General features: G+C 35.7%; 2 protein-coding genes across 2 annotated transcripts; both read left to right on the forward strand.

Moving 5' to 3' along the window:
• The first annotated feature begins 1234 nt into the window (after positions 1-1234).
• Positions 1235-1693, forward strand: LOC113279497. The gene has a single exon (XM_026528191.1). The coding sequence runs from the start codon at positions 1235-1237 to the stop codon at positions 1691-1693; it is 459 nt and encodes a 152-aa protein (XP_026383976.1).
• A 20145-nt stretch (positions 1694-21838) lies between these two features.
• Positions 21839-25971, forward strand: LOC113282488. Its single transcript, XM_026531504.1, has 7 exons — positions 21839-22543; positions 22718-22804; positions 22909-23133; positions 23797-23961; positions 24220-24273; positions 24402-24548; positions 25363-25971. Exons 1-7 carry the CDS (start codon positions 22295-22297, stop codon positions 25735-25737), a joined length of 1302 nt encoding a protein of 433 aa, XP_026387289.1. The 5' UTR covers positions 21839-22294; the 3' UTR covers positions 25738-25971.
• The last annotated feature ends 288 nt before the right edge of the window (positions 25972-26259 follow it).

Consider the following 26259-nt stretch of genomic DNA (forward strand, 5'->3'; position numbering starts at 1 on the left):
TCTCCGCACGACCTGGAACAGGTTTCACCATGATTTCCCACTTTCCCACTCTTTCACTCAAGAAACCGCCACACTTGCAGGGATCAATGTGTCTATTCTGACAATATAAATAAGTCTCTGGATCCATGATTAAAGGAGGACAATTTTTCGAGTCATCACTCTCAGAAATTCCATCAATCGACCAGAACTTACTTTGAACTCAACAGTTCACAGAAAATTTGCAGAAACCTTCAACACATCCACAATCCTTGGTCATCATTGATCCCACACAATTCTTAGCTTCCCTCCTACAGATCAACCCGTCTCCCTCTTTGTGACCGAATTGATTATGGAATGACCATTGACTTGGTTTAGGCTGGAGTTCTACAGATTGATCTCTCGAATCTACACACTCCCTTTGCAGTGCATCTGTGTGAGATTGAACAGTTTGATCGGTTGAGGAGTCTCGGCAACAAGTCTGTCTCTTCAATTCCCTAAAAACCAGCAAATCGTTTTTTCCCATATACACTGCTGACTCTGTTCCACATTATTCTTACAAAGCTGAAATACTGAGATACAAATCTAGGATATATGTGGGAGATAGCAATGGGGTCAGAGCCACCATCTTAAATACTGTACACACATCTGTTGTTGGAGGCCATTCTGGCATGCAGACCACTTATGTGAGGGCAAAGTCCCATTTCTTTTGGCCTAACATGAAGAAGGAGATACTTATGTTTGTAGCTGAATGTGACATCTGCCAGAAAAATAAAGGTGAATGCTCCTTTCCATCTGGCTTATTGCAACCAATTCCAGTACCTGAGCATGCATGGCAGCACATCACCATGGACTTCATTGAAGGCTTACCTCTGAGTGACAGAAAGAGTGTTATACTGGTGATTGTTGACAGACTCATAAAGTACAACCACTTCATTGCTCTACAACACCCATATACAGCTGCTTCTGTGGCAAAGGCCTTCTTGGATCAGGTATTCAAACTATATGACCTACCTTCTTCAATTGTGTCTGATAGAGTATTTACTAGTCATTTCTGGCAAGACCTGTTTAAGGCTTTGGGTACTAGCTTGAATCACAACACTGCTTACCATCCTCAGACTGATGGCAATCAGAGAGAGTTAATTCTTGTTTGGAAACTTACTTAAGGTGCATCACTGGCCATAAACCTAGTAAGTGGTGTCAATGGTTCTCTCTTGATGAGTGGTGGTACAACACTAGTTATCATACTAGTTTAAAAATGTCTCCATTTCAAGCTTTATATGGCCATCTTCCTCCACATATGGTGTTTCCATCTGTTGTCACAACTTTCGTAGCTGCTGTGGAGACATACCTCAAAGAAAGAGAAGCAATGATTGATATTCTTAAGGAATCTCTACACAAAGCTCAAGAAAGGATGAAATTATTTGCAGATAAGACAAGGAAAGACAAAACCTTTGCAGTGGGTGACTTGGTGTATCTGAAACTCCAACCTTACAGGCAGGCTTCAGTTTCATTGAGAAAGAATTTCAAGTTGTCTGCAAAGTTCTATGGACGTTTTCCTATTTTACAAAAAATTAGACCAGTGGCCTACAAGTTACAGCTCCCAGATCAGGCTAGGATTCACCATGTCTTTCATGTGTCCCAACTGAAGCAACACATTAGTAAGAAGCACACCCCTCTCCTACCTTGCCTATTGTTGATCATGCAGGTGAATTAATCATGGTACCTGCTAAAATTCTACAAGACCTGACCATTCTTGTTGGCAAGAGGCTAGTGAAACAGGTGCTCATCTAATGGACTAATTTACCTCCAGAAGATGCTACTTGGGAAGACATTGCTACCATCAAGTCTCACTATCGCAACTTTATCCTTTAGGATAAGGATAATTGCCAGCACTAGGCAATGTCATAGTCTTATTGGTTGTATTGAGTTATGTGTCTGCCTGTAATAAGAGAATGGGATGCTCTTATAGCTGTTTAGTTATTGGTCAGTTGTTAGACGATCAGATAGTGACAGGTGTACACTATCTGATCGTTGTTGTTAGGTCTTTCACTTCTCTTAAATGTATAAGAACCTCGATATTATCTTCTTTAATGAGAATAATATCAAGTTTAGTAGCAGAGGTTGTGTTCATTAGGAACTCAGATTTACTTTCATTATCTCTTGATCACCAATTTGTACTGAATATAGTACAAAATCTAAGATCCACTTTCTGGCATAACATCAATCAAAGGGTTTATGTTGTGAAAATACTTACCTTTAAGTATTTTAGCCCAAGGAGCATCATGTTGTTCAATCATTCTCCAATCAAGTTTTGCAAGCAGAGCTTGGTTCAAAACTTCATTCCTCCTAATGTTTAAACCACCTAATTCCTTTGGCAGTGCCATGTCAGACCAACCTTTCATGTATATGCCTTTTCCACCCTGCTGCTTTCCCTACCAAAAATCCCTTTGATTGGAATCAATATCAGAGATAATGCTTTGTGGCATTTGGAAAACAACAAGGTGGTGGTTGGCTATACTTCCTATAACAGTTTGGTTGAGCATAATTTTACCTGGTTGAGCAATGAACTTGGATTTCCAAGGTGCAAGTCTGCCTCTACAATTATCCACTGGATGATTAAAAGAGCCAGCCTTACTCCTTTGTAAAAGCATTGGAACTCCATGACACTTTTCATGCAATGCCATTCTTCTAATTTGCAGAATATTAGCAATATCAGATTTCACATTATTGGGCACTTTAGTACTGAAAGCTATAGTAGATTTATCAGAGTTAACAGCCTGTCCAGAGTATTTACTAAATTTATCAATTATAGTATCTAAATTTCTAGCATCTCTAGGCTTTCGAGTATTAAGTGGATATAATTTATGTGTCTACTGTCTAGCTCTAGTCCTAGATGTTGATGTAAGAAAATGTGAGTACTGAGCTGGATGGGAAAATTGGTCGAGTTCCTGGCCCATGATTATAAAGAACTGGATCCAAAGATCTTTGCGAGGATGTGGACAAATATTTGTACTTGTTTTTTCCTGATGCAAAAAGATAAGTTTATTAATGGTAGTGATTCGTAACATTATACCTTTTTTTTTATAAACAAAGAATCTTTTCATTAATGGAAATTCGAGGTTATATATAATGAGTTTAAGATTCAAATAAGAAAATATAAAGTAACAAGAACATACCGTAAAATTATAATGCCGAGAAAACTGATAAGAGAATAAAGATTACCGGAGTAAGACAAATACAAGTATGAATAAGATCCGATTAAATCGTAGGAAGAATGGATTTTATTGAAATTAAAGTTCAACCATTTAGTTTGTTTTTTCTTCTTTAGAAAAATGTGCTCCCAAAATATGAGTGATTTGCTCAAATCTCTTGTAACTAGTGATGAAGCTTCCGTCGTCAAAGATTTCAGCGATGAAGATTCCGTCATCGGATAAGTTGAAAATTCCGTCGTCGGAGACAACAAAGATCAAGATTTCGTCGTTGGAAAGCATCATCATTGATCCTAAAACCCAACCCAATAACCAATAACCGCCATTAAAGCGAATATAAACCTCAAAAGAATAGATAAAACTACCATAATAGTGTAGATAAGTAGAAAACATGATATAACCTAGAATGCAAGAAATAGTGAAGAAATCTGTGCACCGAAGGGTTGTTGGTGATGGTTTTGATGAAGAAGAAGAAGGAGTGAGAGAGAGAGAAGAGAGAGTTTTGATACTCTGGGACATTGTTCTTGTCTTCCAAGTATTTGAGAAGGAGAGGGTACCAAGTACATTATTAACTTTTTTTGTTCAGAAATTTTTATAGACAAAATCCAAAACAATCACCAAGTAGGTCAACAGTAAAAGATCCCTATATAAGATTGTATATGGAGTTTCTCTCTTTCTCTTGGACATCAATATGTATAGACCAAAGTTCTGCATACCTGATTGTGTACAAGAATTCCTTGACGATCTCAAAAATAAATTTCCAATATCAACCTAGTATGTACTAGAATTGTACAAGATATGAAATCCAACAAGTACGAGATTTGTAATCTTTCTTTCGAGATATGAATTCAATAAGAGCAAGTCTTGTGAGATCTCAACTTATAAGGGCTGGAAGGCTATCTTGGTTGATTATATACTACTTGTGATATTCGTGTTGTAAAGATAAACAATATAATGTGGAAAATAACACAACATACCAGAGTTTTGTTAACGAGCAAACCACAAGTGTAGATAAACCTCCGGACCTAGTCCACACCGTATTAAACCGCTGCGTACACAAGCCTACTATCAGACTTCAAACTGGAAGTTGAGACCAAATTCACTCTCCAAGGAACTTAGTTGCAGTGCTCTTGTACGTCTCTTGGAGATCCGAAACAGTTCGTGAACTATTAGCTTGGAAATGTTCTAAAGATCAATTTAGACAATATTATTTTGTGAACAATAAATTGCTCTTGACTATATTTCTAAAGACCTATGAATAACCATTGCTTGAATTTGATGAGTTGTCGTAGGCACAACAAATTAATCAATACATTTCTCACCAATTAACTGGAAATATAGTGGTGGTAAGGATCGTTCCCACAGAGAGCTATGCAATTGAAAGGTTATTTGGATCAACAAACTAAAATAAAGTAAATGCAAAATAAAAATAAAAAATTGGATTGATTGATTAAAGCAATAACAAAAGAGATGATTAGGGAATCCCTCGTCGTTACCAAACATTAACTCAATTAACACACATGTTTACCTTTCGTTAGAATAATATATCACCAATCGTAGAATAGAAACTAGATTAGTGTTATCCCCAAATCTCCCTTTACCACTGGATACGGAAGTTCTCGCCTACTAGATTCTATTCGTCTGAACTACCAAGTAGTAGATCACTCAAGGTGTAATCCAATCCAACGCTTTAAGTTTTGTGAATTTAGGTTGATCCTAAAAATTAAATTCTTAGATCAAGGTTTACTTGTTGATGTCGTCTTCACTCACAATTGCTCCACAGAATCCCTCTGCAAGGTCTCATGATTTCTACTTGTGTAGATCATTGTTTGACTATTACATTCATATCACAACTCTCTACTAGCAGTTGATTAACATACCTGTTTACCTTTTGTTAGAACTGGATAACAAACGAAAGCATTATCCTTCAAACAAAGGTTAATTAGTAACTAATGAACGACTGTTCCATTTCTATCTTTCGAACAATCTATCAAAGGAACAAGAAAAACGTAGTTTGTAATTACGACTTTAGTATATGAGACTTGATCATTAAAGTTGATCAAAGTGTCGAAGGAATAATACGCATAAGTTGTGTACTACAACTCATTTTATAAAGATCTCGAAGTATCACTTACTATACTTTTGGAGATTATGGCATAACACTGAAGGATGTACTCATTACTCCTTAAACTTTTGAGGAACTATAAGAAACTTTCTTAGATAGTCGTCATATTCGAAAGAGGGTTTTGTTTGAAAACAAGTTCAAAAGAAACTTGAAAAGTTTTTCCAATACCAAGTTCCAAAGAACTTTCAGGAGTAATTTTGAAAACAATTTCCAATAGAGATATGCACCTTCGAAAGCATATTCTTAATGAATATCTCGTTTGAATTTGACTTGCAACTTCCAAAATTTTGTTCTATTTTCTTTGGACGAATTTATAAGGTGATGCAAGTTAAGTGTTCTAATGACATGAACATATGTTTGTAAGCCCCTTACTTCTTTGTTCAGATCTCTACTTTCATTGCTTTAATGAAATATTTAATCACACACAAGGAAAATCAAAGTAGTTACTCTGGGTATCACTATGATTCAAACATTGCAAGATATGATCCTTTGATCAACACACTTTTGTGCTAAAAGATGACTTATATATGCATTGGTTAGAATGAAAAACCATCTAAAGCACGCATATCGCTTGGTCGGGTAGGGGTCATGGGTCTAAGGCTTGGTCATCCACCAAAATCTTACCTTGGTACAAACTTCTTTTGAATTTTTCTAAAGGAAAAATCAAAACAAAATTTTAATTTTTGTTGTGAAACTAGAAATAGAGAAAGAGACACAAAGTAGAGGGAGAGAAGAAGAGAGAATTCTCATTAGTTGTGTATAGAATACAAAGTTCAAGTCTCAATTTATATAGATAGAGGACTTGGTGCCCAAGGCATGTAAACCCTAATCTTAGACACAAATGGCATCTTAGTAATTAAACTTTAGGTTTTTAACACTCCCCCTGATGACCACTGTGGCTAAGTCATTACAAATATACCAGGAAAACTCAAAAGAGAAAAACCTGAAATTACATATGCACGTAAAGACTTGAAACAGTGTTGGACACGCAAATGTTTCCTCGTTAAAACCTTGACAAGGAAAACCCAGTAGGACAAAACCTTGACGAAGGAAAAAGAGTACAACGCGATAAGTCCAGTAAATGCACTTTTGATGACGGCGCTCCCCCTGATAAGTACTTCAGTTAAATCTTGGCTTGCAAATCTTTGAGTCCAGACTTCCAAATTTCGATGAACGATTTCTTGAATGCAGATGATTGTTGTGCTTTCATGAATATATCAGATAGTTGATGAGGTCTTCTTTTGCGTTGCACAAGCAGTATTCTCTTCGATTAATACTTGAGTCTACATTCTTCTTCAACATATTGAGAACTTTTGTCATGGATTGCTAGCTTTCCGAGATGATTTACAGAAGTTGTTGATGTAATTTCTTCAACATAGATCCAAGATGTAGATAATTTACAAAACTGTATTTGTGGTCATACCTAATGTGGATCGGAATGACATCCAAATTACTAAGGGCTTGTTATGTTGATTTGATCTAACAAAATGACCTAGTTAATGGTCGGAATCCACCAAATAACCGAAATTATACAACTCCCCCTTGGATGACCACCATGTCGAATTCCATACTGTTATCCCTAACAGTGTTTTTGATCCGTAAATATGAATCACAAACGATAAGCATGCAACCATTAAGTGACTGTCATCACTTTAATTCATGTGATCCCGTAAAGATACTGCAATCCTTTTATCGAGATAATTAGTTCACGGCATATACCTAATAAGCCAATAAAAACTTAATTAAAAATTCCATTGATAAGCTAAGAAAGAAAAAATAATTAAATCAAACAAAAAGAAAGAGTTAAATATAGATCATAGTTAATCTTCTTCTCTTCTTTTGCTTATATTGGTAGAGCAACGTGCGTGATAACGTGTTGTGAAACTAGAAATAGAGAAAGAGACATAAAGTAGAGGGAGAGAAGAAGAGATAATTCTCATTAGTTGTGTATAGAATACAGAGTTCAAGTCTCTATTTATATAGATAGGGGACTAGGTGCCCAAAGCATGTAAACCCTAATCTTAAACACAAAAGGCATCTTAGTAATTAAACTTTAGGTTTATAACAACTTTATCATTTCCATGGGAGGGAAGATGATACGGGCCTCAAGGATTTCCTTACACCCAAAGTTCTTTTCCTTGCCCAAATTTATGTGCACTAATAGTTGTGCCCTTTTTTAGCTTGTGAATTTGGTTATTTTAAGGAGGTGTGGTTGAGTCCTTCGCCGCGAGGTCAAAGGCGATTTTATGGTGAATTTTCTTGCGACGTTGACTAATATAATCTTAATTCCATTAACTAAGTCATGTTCCTCATTAATTTATGTACCGTTTTCATCTAATTTGTCTATTTCAATTTAAATTCTTCATAGAAAATCTTTCGACCTAGTTTTTTCCTAAAACTGTTTTTTTAACCTAAATTGATACCTTCCTTTTCTCCATCTGTTTTAAATCCTAGATTATAATCATGTCTAATTATACTGAATACTGATTCCAATTTTCATTTTAGTTTCAATTAATCTGACTAATTGAGCTGATGGAGGTGCATCCATAGCAATTTGGAGAACATCATCATGAGATTCGACAAATCTACAAAAATGGGTTTGAAGCGGCGTTCTTTATATGTTGGGTAACTTTCATTGACACTCCTATCTGGTCACTTGCTCTAGATTTCAATAAAGCTCTCTAAGCTTTATGTTTTCATTGATACTTCACTCTGATATATCAAGAGGAGTCACTCTAAGTATCTTTGATAGTTTGAGATCCTACTTTGAGTAGGAATTGGATTGTGCGAAATCATATCTTGAAGGTTTTCTACTTTTTATCTTCTTGGTAATAATTCTATGAGATAAATCAGCTCTCTTCATGATGAAATGGTTGATAAGTCTAATAGGAATCTTCATCTTTAATCAACCTGGGGTTTCTTGTTGAAGTTAATTTTTTGTTGTTTTCCCTTAAAAGCAGTGTTTTGATTCTTAATGCTCCATTATAAGAATTATTTAATAATAAATTGTAGTGTTTAATTAAATAAACCCAAGAACTCTCTTAATAATGGGCGGCCTTCTCAGAATTTCTCCTACACTTGGCAAATACTCTTGGCAGAGTTATAATTCTCCCTTGAGAATACAGATTTTCAAGAATAAGTATATTTGTCTTTTCAGTTTTCAGTACTCAGTTGTTAATTCCAAATTGAATGACTTGTCTATATCATAACTGCAAGCCTGCATTTTTTTTTCTCATTACTGCTTGTCTGAAATATTACATTTCCTAGATATCCTTGCATTCTCATCTGTATTTTTTCCTATATATTCTAAGGGTTCTTTCAGTTTCTACTCACACCCCTTTCTAGCTCAGTAATCAAACCTTGTATTCCATTACTCTTGTGGTCTCTTTCATGGCTATCCCAGCAAAACAAGTTAGAGTCTTGGACTTAGAGGAGGATGTAGAAGAATTTCCTTTTAGGTTTGCTGCTCTTATATGCAACAAGTACAATTACTACCACAAAACTTCAGTCAAGCACAACCTCAATAAAATCTGGACTGTAGCCTCTTCTGATTTCAAGATTGTTAAACCATATGTTCAGGGGATGGGTATTCAGAACCTATTCGTGGTTATGTTCAAGAATATAAGAGATGGGGATATTGCTTTTGCTGCTAGGCCTACTCTTATGTTTGGTCAACTGTTTGTTGTCCAGCCACTTGGTGACTTAGAGTCTATTTTTGATCTTGTCTGGGACAAAACTCTATTGCATGTGCAGATTTTTATTCCTTCGGATTTGGTCACTAGAGGAAAAGCGAGAGAAGTTTTGGAATAAATTGGCACTTTTGTCTCTGCGGAATCTGCAGCTGGAAATTATTTTGATGCAAAACTTATGGTACCTCTTAACTCTCCTCTTACCAAAAAAGTGGTCATCAATACAAATAAGCGTACCTATATCATGTCAGCATTTTATCCAAAGCTTCCATATCTTGTTTGCAAGGAATGTTTTGTACTTTACCATGATGATATACTGTGTAAGGAAATTCAGTCTAGGATTTATGTTCGTGCTCTGCATGCTCCTTCTCCTCGAGCTTCCCATGTTGTTGTCACAAGAATGACGATGAATCAGAATAAGGGAGATAGCTCTCGTGCATCTGGTCCCTCCAATGTTCGCTCTGGTGCAGCCGCATAAGATGGTTCCTCCAAGCCTACTGCTTTCTCGGTTAGTCTGAAGCCAGTTGGTGCTCTTGGAAACAGAGGTTCTTCAACATCTATCCCTGCTATGTCTTCTGTAATTCCTACAGTTTCTTCCTTAACTATCAAAGAACCTGTTAATAAGGATGTATCTTCTGCACCCATTTCGCCTAGTACTGGCAACAATGTCTTCAATGTATCCCCCTTTGATAACCTAACTTTTAGACCGGATGGTCTTATTCATGATCGAAAATGGAAAAGGCCTAGGACTTCTTTCGAATCGGCATCCATAAGCTCTTCCTCTTTTTCATCCTCAACTTCATTGAAGTCTCCACCTCAATGGCCTTCAATGAGCTCATTACTACTTTTTAATCCACCCAATGATACTTCTTTCAATGTGGGAATCTTAGGAGTATCCTCTAGCAATGGTACTGCTGAGACAAATTTTATTTGGTATGCATCTTGTACTTCTTTCTCACAAGCTGTGTTTACTTCTTCTGGTCTTGCTTTCAACACAACCACTGAAATGAACTATTCTTCTAAAAATTTTATGAATGCTAACTTAGATTGCGACTTTGGAAACCCTAATAATCAGATTAGTGATCTTAAGGAGGAGTTAGTCCTTGAGACCATGTCGTTATCTATGCTTCCACCGGAACCAGCTGTTGCTGATGAAGATTTTAACAAAGAAATTGATCTCATGATGATGGACCCCCATGCTATGGATGTTGAACCCTCCTTAGCTCGTAACCTTGTAAGTCCTCTCTCTTTTGCCAGTTTTTGACGCTTCCATCATTTTGTTGCTGCATGTTTAGCCCTTTTCATCCTCTCTAGTTATATATTGGTTTATCCCGCTACTTGTTTCTGTGATTTTTCTTTTTGCTCTCCTTGCCAATCATGAAGTTTTTAAGTTGGAACATGAATGGTTGTTGTTCAGATAAGAAATGGATGCATATTTCTAGTCTCTATAGGAAATATTGTTTTGATGCAATATGCCTAATTGAAACTATGGTTGATAATGGTACTGTGAAAAATACTATCACCATCTTCCTTTCGACTCATGGTTTTTTATTCCCCCGGCTGGCAAATCGGGTGGTCTTGCACTGGTTTTTTTTAATAATTCTAATCTAGAAGTAATTAATGCATTCCTTAACATGATCCATATAGTCTGCGATATCACCCCTAAAATAAAAAATTGCCTGATTTCTTTTGTTTATGGTTCTTTGAATATTACTGGTATGAGAGCACAATGGAATGTTTTAGATGCTATTAGTGATGATGTTCACCGTCTTTGGATGTTGTTAGGAGATTTCAATTTCATTATGCATGAACCTGAAAAACAAGGTGGAATAGCTGCTAACTCGTTAGTACCTGATTTCATCAGAGCTAAGATGATATATCTTAACTTTAATGAAATCTTTTCTTTTGGAAATCCGTTTACCTGGTGTAATAGGAGATTTAGAAATCCTGCTGATCTGATATTTGGAAAGCTTGATAAAGGGTTTATGAATGATAAATGGGTGTCTCTCCTGCCTCAGACTAGAGTCACTAATTTAGGCAGAGTTTATTCAGACCACAGTCCCATCCTCGCAAACTGTTTTCACTCGAAACAAAAGCTTCACATTCCTTATAAGTTCTTCAAGTGCGGGCAATTGAGTCTAGATTTTAAAGATGTTCTGTCTTCCTCTTGGTCCAAGGGAGTTAAGGGTTCTCCTAGCTTTGTAATAGCTGGTAAACTCCGTAATGTCAAATTGACCTTTGTCGTTGGAATGTTAACTCTTTCGGTCATATTAAAAATACTATACATAAACTCAATGCTGAAATAGAAAAACTGCAATCCATACCATACACTCCTGTTATTGGTAATTTTATCTTAAATTACTCAAAGCAACTCGAATTCTGGTATGAGATTGAAAATTCATTCTATAAGCAAAAATTTAGAATCAATTATTTTGTCCATTATGACATGAACACCCGGTTCTTACATAACTCTGTTAAACTCATAAATATGTACAACACCATCCATACGGTTTAAAGATGAGCAAGGCAACTGGTTGGAGTCTAGAGAACAAATTGTTTCACTTTTCGAAAGACACTTTAAAAAGGTTTTTCACTCTTCTTTTCCTTGTTCTGTTGATATTCAAGAAGTTTTAAAAGATGTACAGCCAATTATTACTGATGAAGTCAACCTTTCTCTTGTGGCTATACCTACTTCTGAGGAAATTCTGTCTACTATCAAAAATATGGAGCCATGGAACTCTCTTGGCCCAGATGGATTCCCAGCAGGATTTTTCCGTGATAATTGGGATATAATTTTTGTTCAGGTAATCGAACATATTCAAAAAAAATTCAAAACTAAGTTCTTACTGAAGAAGTTGAACTACACTTTTATAGCTTTAATTTCTAAGGTATCTAATCCTTCATCGCCTAATGATTTCAGGCCTATTAGTTTAGCAAACTCAGTTTACAAAATTATCTCCAAGATTTTAACCAATAGACTCAAACCTCCGCTAGATTCGCTTATTTTCCCATTTCAGTCGGCTTTTATTTCTAATAGGAAAATTCAGGATAACATCATTATTAGTCATGAGATTCTGCACTCTTTTAAAAGAATAAAAAAAAAGGGTATATGGCTATTAAGCTGGATCTGTCGAAAGCTTTCGACAGATTAGAATGGCCTTTTATAATTGTTATTTTCCAAAAACTAGGTTTTTCGGATGATTGGTGTCAGCTGATGCTTCAGTGCATTGGTATTGTTTCGTATTCGATTCTTATAAATGGTTCTCCAGGAGAAGTGTTCTCTCCCTGTAGAGGAATTAGACAAGGAGATTGTCTTTCTCCTTATATATTTATCCTTTGTATGGAAGTACTTTCACAGATGTTATTAAAAGCAGAATCGAACAACCTAATTCAGGGCTTTAAACTCAGAGCCAATAGCCCTTCTATCACCCACTTATTCTTCGCAGACGACTGTATGCTTTTCTCTAAAGCATCTATTTTGTATGTAAAAAATCTTATACATATTTTAAATAAGTTTGCAAAAGCTTCGGGTCAGGCTATTAATATGGAAAAGTCATGTTTTTTTACAAGTGCGAATATGCATCACAAACACATTAAAATTCTTTCAAGATCCTTAGGCATCAAGTTTCTATCGAGCACAGAAAAATATTTAGGCACCCCTCTGTTTGTAAATAGAGATAGAACTAAATCCTTTCAATTTCTTATTGATAAGTTTTATGCTAGGCTTGGAAATATGAAGAAAACCAATCTCAATGGTGCTGGTAGAACTGTTGTTATTAGACATGTTTTGTCAAGTCTTGTTGTGTACCATATGTCTTGTTTTCCTCTCCCTAAGAAGCTTACTTATAAGTTTGATTTTATTCAAAGAACCTTTTGGTGGTCTAAGAAAAATCCTCGCAAGGCTGTTTATTTTCGATCTTGGACTGACATTAGCAAATCCAAAAAATGTGGTGGTCTTGGCATTAGAAATTATTATGCTCTGAATAGGGTATTTATATCGAAAATAACATGGAGAATTACACAGTTCCCTGATCACTTAATTTCAAAATTTCTAAAGGATAAATATTTTCCTAATCAAAACTTGCTGGAAATCGATAAGGCTGCTGACGCCTCTTCTTGGATTTGGAAGGGCATTGTTAACAGTCTAAGCTTTCTAAGAGCCAATATTGTTTGCAAGATTAACAATGGTAACTCTACTAGAATTTGGTCTTCTATATGGTTACCCTGCTCTTCTGCTCCTCCTTTATCTATTGATCCTAATTATAATAATTGCGCACCTTTGTTAGTGAGCTTATAGACCCTCTTCATAATACATGGAACTTAGATATTCCGAATTTTCTGTTTTGTCCTGAGGATGTGATTAAAATTCTTTCTATACGTCTGAATGCTCTTTGTGATGATAAGATTATGTGGGCACACACTAAAGATGGTAACTTTACAATTAAGTCTGCTTATAAAGTGTACACAAATGAGTTTGCTACTGCTGAAGAGTCTTCTTTTTGGACTAAGGTTTGGTCGTTGAACTGTCTTCCTAAAGTTAAGTTTTTTATATGGAAGGTTTTTGCTCATATGTTGCCAGTTAATGTTACTATGAATGCCTATAATAACTCTACTGATCCTTCTTGTCCTCTCTGCAACAATGCTTCTGAAACTGTTCTTCATCTTTTCTTTCAATGTACTGTTGCGTCTCACATTTGGTTCGCATTGTCTCTTCAATATCTGATATCTTTTGATTTTCTGTGGCCTGATGATACTTTCTGAAATGGTTTGATATTAGGCTAGGTCAGTCGTCATTCCTTGTTGGCTGGCCTAGTATAGGTGCAATTGTTATGTGGTGTATTTGGAAGCTGAGAAGCGAAGTAGTTTTTCAGAAAGTTGCGATAAATCTGGATAAAGTTATCCTCAACATTAAAAGAATGTTGAATACTTATATTCATCCTCCCCCTGTGTCTGTTGTTCGTCTAGATGCTAAAACTCCAATTTCTGAAGTTGATCACATTCTCTTCATTGATGGCTCTTATAAAAACTTTAATATGGGAGTTGGTTTGATCTTATGTGATGTTGCAGGAAGAATAAAATTTTGTAGATCGAACTTTGGGCATGCTCCTGATACAGTTTGTGCTGAAGCAATGGCGCTGTGTTTGGATGTTTCCTGGGCAAGGGAGCTGAACTTGTCCAAAGTTCTTTTTGTTAGTGACTGCCTGCAAGTGGTGAATTTTGTGAATGGAGTCAGTCACTCGACCGGATGGAGATGCAGAGATATTCTCAATGACTGTTGCAGCCTCCTTACTATTAGTTCTGTCTTTAATCTTGTGTATATTAGGCGTACTATGAATAAGTTTGCAGACCGGCTTGCACGTCGGGCTAGGAAGTTATGTGTTAAAGCATTTTGGGTTTCTTGTCCTCCTTTTTTGAACTATCTTGAGAGGGATCAGATTATGAATGCTTGTAACTTTCTTCTTTGTTAATAAAAGTTTGTTTTTCAGTAGAAAAAAAAAAAAATTGGTTATTTTTAATGTCAAGCATTCATTTTTGCGTAACTATATTTATTTTATTTATTTATTTTTATTTTTATTTTTTTGATATGGCACGGATAGATCCACCCCTTGAACAGACCTAGTAAATTGGATTAGCCCCACTGCTAATCCGATGGTCATCCCAACAACAAGATTTTTATTTATTTATTTTGACTGAAAACAACAAGATCTTTATGCATAGAGGAAATTGGTAAAATCGCATGATCCAATATTTTCTTGTGGGAGTCTATCCCCTACCTCCTGCTCGCGCTATGGGCTAAAGGGGGCAATTATCGACTTTACTAGACAGTTGTCGGGACCTATTTACTTGGCCCTTAAAAATCCAAGCCGAATCACCATCTCCTCGCATTAGAGCTAACTACTATTCTATGCTCTTCTCGGTCGATCTCTATGCTCCTAGATTCTTGTAATGCATTTTCATTGTTTATGTCTCTTCTTCCGGTCAAGTTCTTGGGAGGGTTCTGTTTCCACAATTTGCATTCTCTGGACACAAGTGCTCTGTGGTGGTGGTGGGGCCATTAACATCCCTTAGTTTGAAACGTGGTCCGTGTGGCCAAGCAATATTGTTAAGGGGTATTCGTCGAATAGCTTTGTGTTTCCTTACACCATGTTTGTTTACTCCTGACTCATCTGAGTCGTCTGGATCTGAGTCATCTGGATCTGACTCAATATGTTTGTTTTCAGTCAGATCTGACTCAAAAGTTTGTGAGTCAGGAGTTTAGTCCCATAAGTCAGGGATATTTTGTTACCTGACTCAAATGGGTCCGAGTCAGGGATTATGTCTGAGTCAGAGGTCGAGTCAGATCTGACTCAAAATGGAAAACAAACATTCTAACTGCTGACTCGGCCCGAGTCAGGAGTTGACTCAGATCCAGATGCCGAGTCAGTTGCAAACAAACAGGTTGTTAGTCTAGTTTTGGTGTTTTATTTTTTACGATTCTAACAACTTTAAATTGAGGTGGTTTACGAGTGATAATTTTCTCCCAAAAATGATGGCCGAAAGAGATGGAATATGTTTTTGGTGGGAACCGGGAATAAGGATCGCAACCCCTAACGTGTTGGTTCAACCGTTTTTATTATAGTGGGACTGAACCACAGGAAACCTGCATTCTATGGACCATCTACTATATATGGAACGGTATGCTTCAAAAAATATATATATATATGGAACGGCCACATTGAAGCGAGCACGACTCCGGTATTTGTAGTCTTCACTTCACTACTAATCTAGCAATTGAGAGTAATAAAGACAGAGGTATCATCATATGGGGGGAAGAAATCATCCATTGCTATAGTGGTAGTGGAAGAACAGCTAGTATTCTCTGAAAAAGTGCATAAAGTTTTACAAACCCCACATACACTAACTCTAATTTTAGTTACAATATTCTTACATGAATTAACATCCTTTTTTTCCCGCCATGCTAGAGCTAGATTTGGATAGAATTCTTAGGACCCCCATAGTTATCATCATGCACATTTATACAGTATATAAAGGAAAGAATGTTTGAGATAAAACAAGAACCAATTGGGCCTAAGTGTCTCTCATTTTTTCTTCCCACTTTAAGAAGACGAGTCTAAGAATGAAGCATGAATATATAGATTTTAGGGCATGGCAATGAGATAAGACATGATCTTCGTCCCATTCCCACGCTCAATTATCACACTCCTTATTATTGCAAAGGAAAATTTCTTGTTTGATTCTAAGCCCATAAGGTTATTTATAGCAGGGTCCAACTAGATTTTACTCTTATTTTAAGATCCAAAGTTATTTGAAAACATGGAAATGACTAATATACCCCCACTGTTTAAGTACGTGTGAAATAACATACTTCTATCAAATCGGGATTTTATTTATCTGGAGGTCCAAATTTAATTAAAACATATAAAGGACCATAGATATAGATTTGTTTACAAATTTGAGTACATATCTGCCACACTGCTTACAAATATGAGTACATATCTGCTACACTACTTAGGAATCTGAGTACTCCTCAATTCACTTTACTTTATTGCAGCACCAGCACCTCTGCAGTCAACCATTCACCACTGCCTTCAGCTCCATCTTCTCAGTAATCTTCTATCTTGCTGCATCACAATCTTCTTAGCTTAAACCACAACTGCAACAGCTACATCAACACCATTGTCATTTCAATTCAGCTGCAACACAGACTTGTTCTTCTTCCCTGTTTAAACAACACTACCATCTTCATAAACCCATTCAGACGAACATCTCATCCACTGATTTTGTTCACAGTAATCACCACCTACAATTCCTCCTTTATCTCATCTGTATCTTCAGTTTACATCAGCAACCCAACCTTCTATGTTCCTCCAAATCCATTTGCAGCACACCTTCTTTCAAACACACATCACAACCAATTTGTAACTTCATCAAGACCACCACCAATTTCACAAGCTTGCAAATCTGAACCAACAACAACTCATGTTCATATCATTCAAAATCTGTCATTTCTTGCAATAAGTTCTGAACTGCAGCTCCAGATCATCTCCATATTCAATTCCAGTACTGAATCAAACGTAACAAAGAGCATCTATTTCAGTATTTCATATACGTACTGAATCAAACATAACAAGGAGCACTTCCTATCAGTATGCGATATATGTACTGAAGATTCATGAATTACAAATCAATAGTATGACAACAACAGGTGACAAATCTATGAAAAATAAGAGAATCGAAAGACATATTACAGTATTTCACATAAGTACTGAAGGGTAAGACTAAAAAAGGAGCAAAAACACAGAAATAACACTTCCTATCAGTATTATACATACATACTCATGGATCGAACCAAAGAAATTGGAAAAACTTCAAATAAAACAAAATTAGAAGAGTTTTGTATCAGTACGCCATATATGTATTGTCAATTCATACACGAAAAACAACTGTAATAGACCTAAAAGCCATAAAAGCGTCAATCAAATCGATTTGATTATCAGAATACAATAAAAAAAACAAATAAAGAAGAAAAACCGAACAAAATAATCAAACAAGATGATTAGAAAGCATACCTGGAAACAGAAAACAAATATTCTCCTCGTAAATCATAACGATGCACCATCTTGTTCTTCTTCTTAAAAGTAGATTAGGTTTCTGTCAGTACGGGATATACGTATTGTTGGTTCATACACAACAATCAGCTGCATGTCAAAAATAATTAACGAATCCGTGAAAAAACAGTATTGAAACACTTTTATTTCAATATTCCATATATGTACTTCTGAATCAAATAAAAAAAGGTCTTCAAAACTAGGTTTCTGTCAGTACTGCAGATACGTATTGTTGGTTCATACACAAAAATAAACCGAAACACATCTAAAACCAACAAAATGAAACTGATATGATCAGATCTACTGAAGAAATTGACAAAAAACATGATTACCCATATAGATCTGAACTATTTTTTAATAAAATAAAATAAACAATCAAACAAGGATATCAAAACATAATCAAACATCCATTAAACTCTGAATATAACCGAATCAAAGAAGATGTTTCAGTATTACATATACGTACTCATTGATCGAACCCAAGAATCAATTAAAAAACGCGGTGCAACACAAACACACTCAGAGATCATACCAAATCGACGAAAGTAAACTCTTCCAGTTTACTATCAACATCAGATCTAATACCTAAACATTAGATTTTGCTATAAACATGAAAATTTCTCTAATCCGAGAAGAAAAAAAATTAAAATAAGCTTTTGAAGAAGAAAGGAAAAATGAAAACCTAAACTATACCAACAGTAAGAAAGTGAACCTACCGATTAATCTTAGTTTGAGTTCACGAATTGATCAACACCTCAGAAGATCTTCATAGCCGGAGCTCTTCACCGAACCACAGATGAGAAAATGAAGAAGAAGAAGAAGAATAGATCGAGAAAATGAAGAAGAAATGGATTTGGTTATGCTTTTATATACTTGAGGGTGTTTTCGGTATTTAAAAATACATCCCCATATGTTCCACATGTGTGCAGGACCAGGGCTTAAAAAATTGGATCCATTTTTCTGTTTTCTTTTTATTATGGACCTCCGATTACTGGGCTTTTGTGGATGGACCTGCCACTAAGTAAGAACACTATAATAGGATCTATAAGTAATTCCTACTATTGCAAACCTAGCTAGATGTCTTCTTTTGGTACTAACCCCACTTACCTTGTTCAGACAACATCATCATCTCACTAAAACACTACTTACTACGTTTCATTCTTTTCATTCCCATGCCTAACCTCGCTTTGAAACTTCTTTTTAGCGACCTATTTTGACTTTCCATTTTTCTAGTCACTTTTAGTGTACCGTCGCATTAATGCAAATACCGATCCGCTACTCGACAGTGTTTTTCATTTGAACGATATACTCGACAATTTTGTGAAAACCCAATTTAAGTAGCAGTAGTCAGAAATCCACATGCGCTGCTTCTATGGGGTGTAGCTCAAAAAATTTTTCAAGTCGGGTTCATACCAATGTAGTCAATATCGGCCGATATATCGGGGATATTTCGGATATCGGCCCAGAACGATACGATAAGAAGGATATCGGGGATACGATATTCGCCCGATAATATCGGACGTTTCGGTCAAATATCGGCTGTATCGGTCGATACGAAATTTTCCTACATTTCTTGATATGAGACGGTATTGGTCGTTTTCTATAAAGTTTAAGGGTAATTTTGGCGAAGAAAGTCTTCCAGGTGGTAGTAGAGGTGCATGTAGCTCTCGAAGCAAGTCTACTAAAGTTACTCTTTTGTTTTTTTGATAAAATTGATGTTATCTATTATATCTTATCCGAAAATGTGTCGAAAATGTTTAATATAAAATTATAGTCTCTAAATCTAGAATCGATATTTCAACGATAATATCCCCGATATAAAATCGTACCAGTGTATCGATCCCGGCCGAGATGAACCGATATCCGATATTAACTACATTGGTTCATACTAAACTTGTTACTGTCTACAAATCGCCGAGTTGACTCGGTTTCGACGTCTCCGTATTAAGCCGAAAGCTAAACCATATAATTATTATCAAACGGGGACAAATTACAATGATGAACGGGTCAAGAGTGCTTTTAGAAAGCCAGGGGAAAAGAAATAAGATACAGTGTAAAAAATAATCATTAAATTCAAAGAGAAGCCCCCATATGTTTAGCGGTATAGGATCTCTTGTATGCAAGGACTGAGTTATTGATTCAGCAGCAAGAGATAATATGACCACGTCTAGAAATCAATTGTATCCACCACTGCACCTGTAGTAACAGTGGAAAAGATGTTGCAAGAGTCAGAGATATGTTCATGGAGAGATGCTTTGGCTAATCATGCAAGTCAGCCAACTTTTAAGTCATTTTTTACGCCCTAATGTTTATATAATGAATCTCTCTACCTTTTGGTTTGCTTTATGATAAAGCTTATTTGTTTTCAGACACAAATTACATACTTTGCTTAATGCACTAGCAATGCACTTTAAAATTCACTTATTAAGGGCTGACCAAATTAAAGAGTTCAAGTGTTTAATCTACTAATTTTTCATTGTGACTTGAATGAAACATTTTGATCACTCCCTCCCTCCCACTATCCTTGACGTCTTTTTTCTTTTCAAGATTTCATGGGGGGAAAGCAACTGAAAGAGCTTGACCTTGGCAGCTCTTAATACTATGGGACACTAGATAATCATAATCATTAGAAGCAATTTCTTGGTCGTAAAACCCTGCTTTCTTTTTTCATTCTTGCAGTAATAAACAAACGCAATACAAGTTATGTTAGTGGCATACACATCATTGTTGAGTCACATGTGATGTCCACTGGAACTCGATGTATTTCCTCATTTGCTCGTAACTTGAGAGTCAGAAACACGCCAAGAAATGAAAACAGGATATACAGTGACACTTGAATCTAAATGTATGCATTTTTTGCTGCATTTTTGGCAATGAGATTGAGTTTGAGCAAAGTTTTACTTGTAAAAGATTTCCCAAATTTCGCAGTGGCTTTGGAAGTGCTTCTTGTACAATGCACACTATTCCCTTTGTAATACCAAGCTTCGTTCGACCACCACACGCAATACCGAGAACGACCTAAACCTTTTCTTCGTTAATAGTAATATATCTATCTACCTTGGATGGTGTCATGGTGGGTTGGTTGCTTAGAATCTATTCTCTATCCATGCGTCTCTCTCTAATCTAAATCCTAGTATTTTCTTATGATCTTGGGTACAGTGTTGGTGTATGGGATCCCACTGAGATAATATATGCTTATAATTTGGATTCTTGTACTCTGCCAAAGTTCCAATGGTCGACTGGTTTTCAACTCGTTCTTCTTCGGATCTGAGTTGGTTGATTCAGAGTCACCGACTCAGTGTCGGTTAATCATGAAAGCAAGTGTGTGGACCTTTACAGTAACTAGTGCACAAGCCAGACGTACTCAATATGACCGGCGCGCGCCTTTTCTTAATACAAACAAATGAAGGGAAAAAATAAAGTAAAATGAATTCGAAATGGTGGCTTCGATGGCTTGAAAACGTACCATTTTCGAACCCTGGATTCATAGGTGCCGACTTATCCCATTTTGTATCGTTCCGATAGATATAGGTCTGAGTTAGATTTTATATTACAGAATTTAGATAAGTTTTTTTCACAATGCGTAAATCTCCATCGGATTCAATATTTGTAAAGTTTTTCTCATTCATCTCTTGGATGACTCAGAAGAGTAATTGTTGCAGGGATCATCATATCAAATAAACTTAATTAAACTGAAAAGGAATAAGTTCTTGGAACAAAAGTAGAGAACCATGGCCTGAAGTTGCCTTTTTAATTAATCTCTATAGTTCTTGTAAATTGCAAAATAAGAAAACAAGACAAAATGGGCCACCTTTCTTTTTTGCAATTTAAAACACTCTAGCTGTATGTGTTAAACTTCGAGTACACATATAGCTGCAACATGGAACATCTAGGGAAACGAAAAGAAAAGAAAAGCATATTTGAAGAAATCAAGAATCCAATTTTTCTTCTTCATCAATACCCAAAGCAAAGTATTTGAATAACAGAAAATCATCAGATTATCTTAAAACCCATATATATTTTTAGCTAAAAAATGTCTACATTGGAGACACCCCCGAGGTCCCCCATTAGCCCCTTCTCTTTTTTTCTATAAACATTTTTTTTTGTGAAGAAATGAATCTTTAAATTACTTTTTTACATACCCACATGGGAAACTTTAAATACCCTCTCCATATCTATTTCTTTCTTTAGTCAGGTTAGTGCCCCTGATAGCTCTGTTTGTCAGAACAAACCACACACACACATACACAAACAAGTGTGCAAGCAAGAAAGTGAAGTTCAATATGGAGTCTTCACTGTATATATCTTAAAAAGGGAGTTTAATTTCAAGTATATATAAACAAGGTTTTATAAGGTTCATCCATTTTTAAAGGAAAAAGTGTGAACAAGTATAGAGAATACACTGAATGCTTAGCTTTGAAGCACTTATTTTGAGTGGTGTTGGTTGTATGTGTTGCTGCTATTAATATTATTGATACCATTTCCAGCCCCCTTTTCTTTTTATTTGGCTGGTTTTTGAAGCATCGAAGAGGTGTAGCGTAGGAAATTGAGGTTTATCTATTAATAGACAGAATTTTAGATTATATAAGGTTTTGTTTGATAAACATAAGAAGACAACACAAATGTATACAAATACAAATAGTTTTAGAAGAAGAAACAGCAACACAACAAAATTCTTCTAAAATGGCTTCTAGCTGTTGTTACAAGAAGAAGATCTCCTTCTCCTCGTCCTATATCATTCCCATTTTTGTTTCTGTTCTTCTTATTATTATTATTGTTTCTTCTTCTGTTAGTCCTGTGGATTGTACTACAAATTCATCTGAAAACCGACGCGTAAATCAATCTTTTCGACCAGACAAAGAGTTGCAGAGATTAAAGAAAATAAGAGCTCATCTTGCAAAGATCAATAAGCCTGCTCTTAAAACTATCCAGGTAAGAAAAAGAAAAAAAACATTCAACTTGTTTTTGTGACATGATTCGAAAAAAATTCTGATTGCACCAGTCCTACATTTTTTTTTCTCTGTGACGGTAGATTCGGTTAATAATCCTTACGCACGGCAAGAGTACTTGTTTAATGAAACGGTTTTTTTTTTTATGTTGTAGCAGAGTTCTGATGGTGATTTGATTGACTGTGTTCCAATTAATCAACAGCCAGCATTTGATCATCCTGAATTACAAGGACAAACTCCATTGGTAATACCAAAATCTATCCAGAAGAAAGAAACACTGTTCCGTATTCATGGCTTTATATTTGTGATGTTTAATGGATTTTTCTTTTCTTTTCTTTCTTTTTGTAGGATCCACCAGAAAGACCCAAAGACTATGAAACAAAAAACAGTACTAGCAGAGATGATGAGAATGAGATCATTCAGTTGTGGAGTAGTAATGGAGAATCATGTCCAGTTGGAACCATTCCAATTAGAAGAACCAAAGAAGAAGATATCTTAAGAGCTACTTCTATAATGACATATGGAAGAAAAACGAAACCCATTAGAAGAGATACTTCAAGCAGTGGTCATGAGGTTAGTAGTTCTAATCAAAATCTATTCAATGTGCATAGAAAGTCAGCCTTTACTTGACTTGATATTGTTAAAGTGATATGATAGTATTGGTGATTCTTGTCTTTACTTGAGAACGAAGGAATTCCATAAACACTGTTTTTAGAATTTGGAATCCTTTATTTGTCTAAACTATCATCAGCGGCAGCTGCTGATACATGTTACTACAGTAGTGACACTTTTATGGTGGGCAGTAGATGTTTCGGTGAAGCCAATTTAAAATTTTGAACAGTGATAAGTGTAAGAAGAAAGCATGTATAGTAAACTTAATTTTTCTTGTTTTCCTTCATGTGGTTTTTTGGCTAAATTAAGTGGTGAGTGTGTACATTAGCTGAAAAATTATCTTTTTATTGCTATTTTCAAACTTTCATGGAATTTATTTGAAAAGAAAATCATGTCCTTCTCTTCCTAATTTATTTCTCTCAGAAACCAAGAAGTATTGACTCATAAATATGTACTCCTACAATTACCTGTAAAACCATTAAATGTTCTTTTATTGTGCTTTAAAAACTTCAACCATTTCTCTGTGATTTCAGTTTTTTTGTTGAGAAAATTTGAATTAATTCTCCTCATCATGATACAGTATATATTTACTGATTTGATGATTTTTGCTTCTGCTATGTTCAGCATGCAGTTGGTTATGTCACTGGAAAACAATATTTTGGAGCCAAAGCAAGTTTGAACGTATGGTCACCCAAAGTAACAAATATGTATGAATTCAGCTTATCACAAATTTGGGTAATTTCGGGTACTTTCGGCAATGATCTTAACACTATTGAAGCTGGCTGGCAGGTAAGAAATTTTTCTTACTCATTCTTGGTTTACATATTCTAGGTCGATATACTACTGTTGGGCAAATGGTTACTATCCAAAAAAATTTAAGGAACTACTCTTTCTGAATTCAACTACTCTCCATTGAATATCACTCGAATTTTTTGTGGTTCATAAGCAATGACATTTCATTTTCAATATGTTTCATACACATAACATAGCCAGGTATAGGTAAAAAATGTGTTACATGTAACATGTTTCATTTATGTTTGTGCGCAGGTTAGCCCTCAGCTCTACGGAGATAGCCGTCCCAGGTTCTTCACTTACTGGACTGTAAGTAATTCACTAATTCTTTTTCCTCGAATACATTTTTATCTTGTAAAATGTACTAGATTTCGTTTTGTGAAAAATCATCAAATTATAGACAATATAATAGTTTTCCACAATTTTCAAATGTACAGACGGATGCGTATCAAACGACAGGATGCTACAATTTGCTTTGCACGGGTTTCGTCCAAACGCATGCAAGAATTGCAGTTGGGGCTGCCATCGCACCAATATCAACCTATAATGGTAGACAATTCGACATCAGCATATTGGTTTGGAAGGTAAATTTCTCGGGAAAATTAAATCTGATGGAAATAAATTTTGATGATCAAATATTACAGCGACTGATTGGTAGAGTTCAAACTTGTTTTAGTTGGGGAAAGTTAGTTAATTTGGTTAGGTATTCCAAAAATCAGATCATGCACAACAACGGTATTTGAATTACCCAACAATAAGTCCATCGTACGAATCTACAGTTGCCACGCCTATCTTGTCACCAATGATAAAACCGGTGCATCTTTACCGTTGGATCTAGTCCATCTGTCCCGTCAGAATTTGTCGTAGGACCCAGATGTGTAACTATAGTGTGGGTACAAACTTAATCGCTTTACAGCCCAAAATCCTGTCCCGCTTGATGATGTGGCAGATGAATAGAATATACTCCGTCCGTAGAGCGAAAGAAATATCATGGGGTAAAGTATTTCTTTTGTAAATCAAATGAGAAGTCATTCGGATGGTCGGTCTTTGAGTTTGACTACTTTGACCAGCTTTTATTTGATGATTAAAGCTTCACAAAGCAAGTTGGCAAAAGAAAGGACATTCATAAAGAATGGGAATTGATTTTGTTGACCCCATTTTTTCAATTCAACGTCGTACCCTACCATGTGATTGGTAGGGTCTCAATGGTCCAACAAATTACAAGAAGGGTTTTCTTGACCCATGCTTAAGCGCCGGTCAACTAAGTTAGCCAATAGAATTCACGACTAAAAATTACCAAAGAAATAAAAAAATCCTGTAATATTATGTTAATCATGATTATGTGGTCGGGGAAACTAATAACTGAAATGTGCTAATCTTTCGTTTGGGGTTGTGCAGGATCCGAAAATAGGTCACTGGTGGCTCCAATATGGATCAGCATTAGTTGGATACTGGCCTTCATTCCTATTTAGTCATCTACGGAATCATGCGAGCATGGTACAATTTGGAGGTGAGATAGTCGACTCTCGAACATCAGGATTTCACACATCAACACAAATGGGAAGTGGTCATTTTGCAACAGAAGGGTTTGGCAAAGCATCATATTTTCGAAATTTACAAGTTGTTGACTGGGATAATAATTTGATCCCTCCTCCAGATTTCCGAGCATTAGCTGATCATTCAAATTGTTATGATATCCGAGGAGGAAATAATCGAGGCTGGGGTATTTATTTTTATTATGGAGGTCCTGGAAGAAATATTAAATGTCCTTAGAAAGGTTAATATGATCTTATTCTTATTGGATTTTCCTAGGTAGTAATTATCGGCTTTTTTATGGTATGGAAAAATTATTTAGTAGGCAAAAAAAAAATGGAGTGTTTGGAGAAATGGTTTTCTCTTGAAACAAGATTTCCCTCCATTGATTATACCACACAGTTAGGTACTTGTACGTAAATTTGGAAAAAGAATATATGAATATGAATGAATATACCATGGTTTGTTTAGTGTCTCTTCTATGAAGTTCCCTACTCCCAGTATAAATTAAAACTACTCTTGGAAAAAGCAGTTAATTGCCAGAGAAGTGATGCATTGAATTGAATGATCATAAATGAGTAATCCATCCTCATCCACTTACTTGTACAAGATGGAATTTTCCCTCAATAAACACAAAATGGAGGGCAGTGATAAAATTTTCCAAACATGGCCTGAATTGAAATAGGCGAGATGATGTAAGACTAAGACAATGGGTAAGAGCATAGAGACATTAATGGCAGAGACTTTTCATCTGATAGAGAT

The sequence above is a fragment of the Papaver somniferum genome, chromosome 5, assembly GCF_003573695.1.
Source record: "Papaver somniferum cultivar HN1 chromosome 5, ASM357369v1, whole genome shotgun sequence".
Lineage (NCBI taxonomy): Eukaryota > Viridiplantae > Streptophyta > Magnoliopsida > Ranunculales > Papaveraceae > Papaver > Papaver somniferum.

What these genes read in the sequence shown, in the direction of transcription:
- LOC113282488 (XM_026531504.1), top strand. Translation starts at nt 22,295, where the DNA reads ATGGCTTCTAGCTGTTGTTACAAGAAGAAGATCTCCTTCTCCTCGTCC. An exon ending in CTGCTCTTAAAACTATCCAG is followed by an intron (nt 22,544 to 22,717) that starts GTAAGAAAAAGA and finishes ATGTTGTAGCAG; the next exon opens with AGTTCTGATGGTGATTTGAT. An exon ending in CTATTGAAGCTGGCTGGCAG is followed by an intron (nt 23,962 to 24,219) that starts GTAAGAAATTTT and finishes GTTTGTGCGCAG; the next exon opens with GTTAGCCCTCAGCTCTACGG.
- LOC113279497 (XM_026528191.1), top strand. Translation starts at nt 1,235, where the DNA reads ATGTCTCCATTTCAAGCTTTATATGGCCATCTTCCTCCACATATGGTG.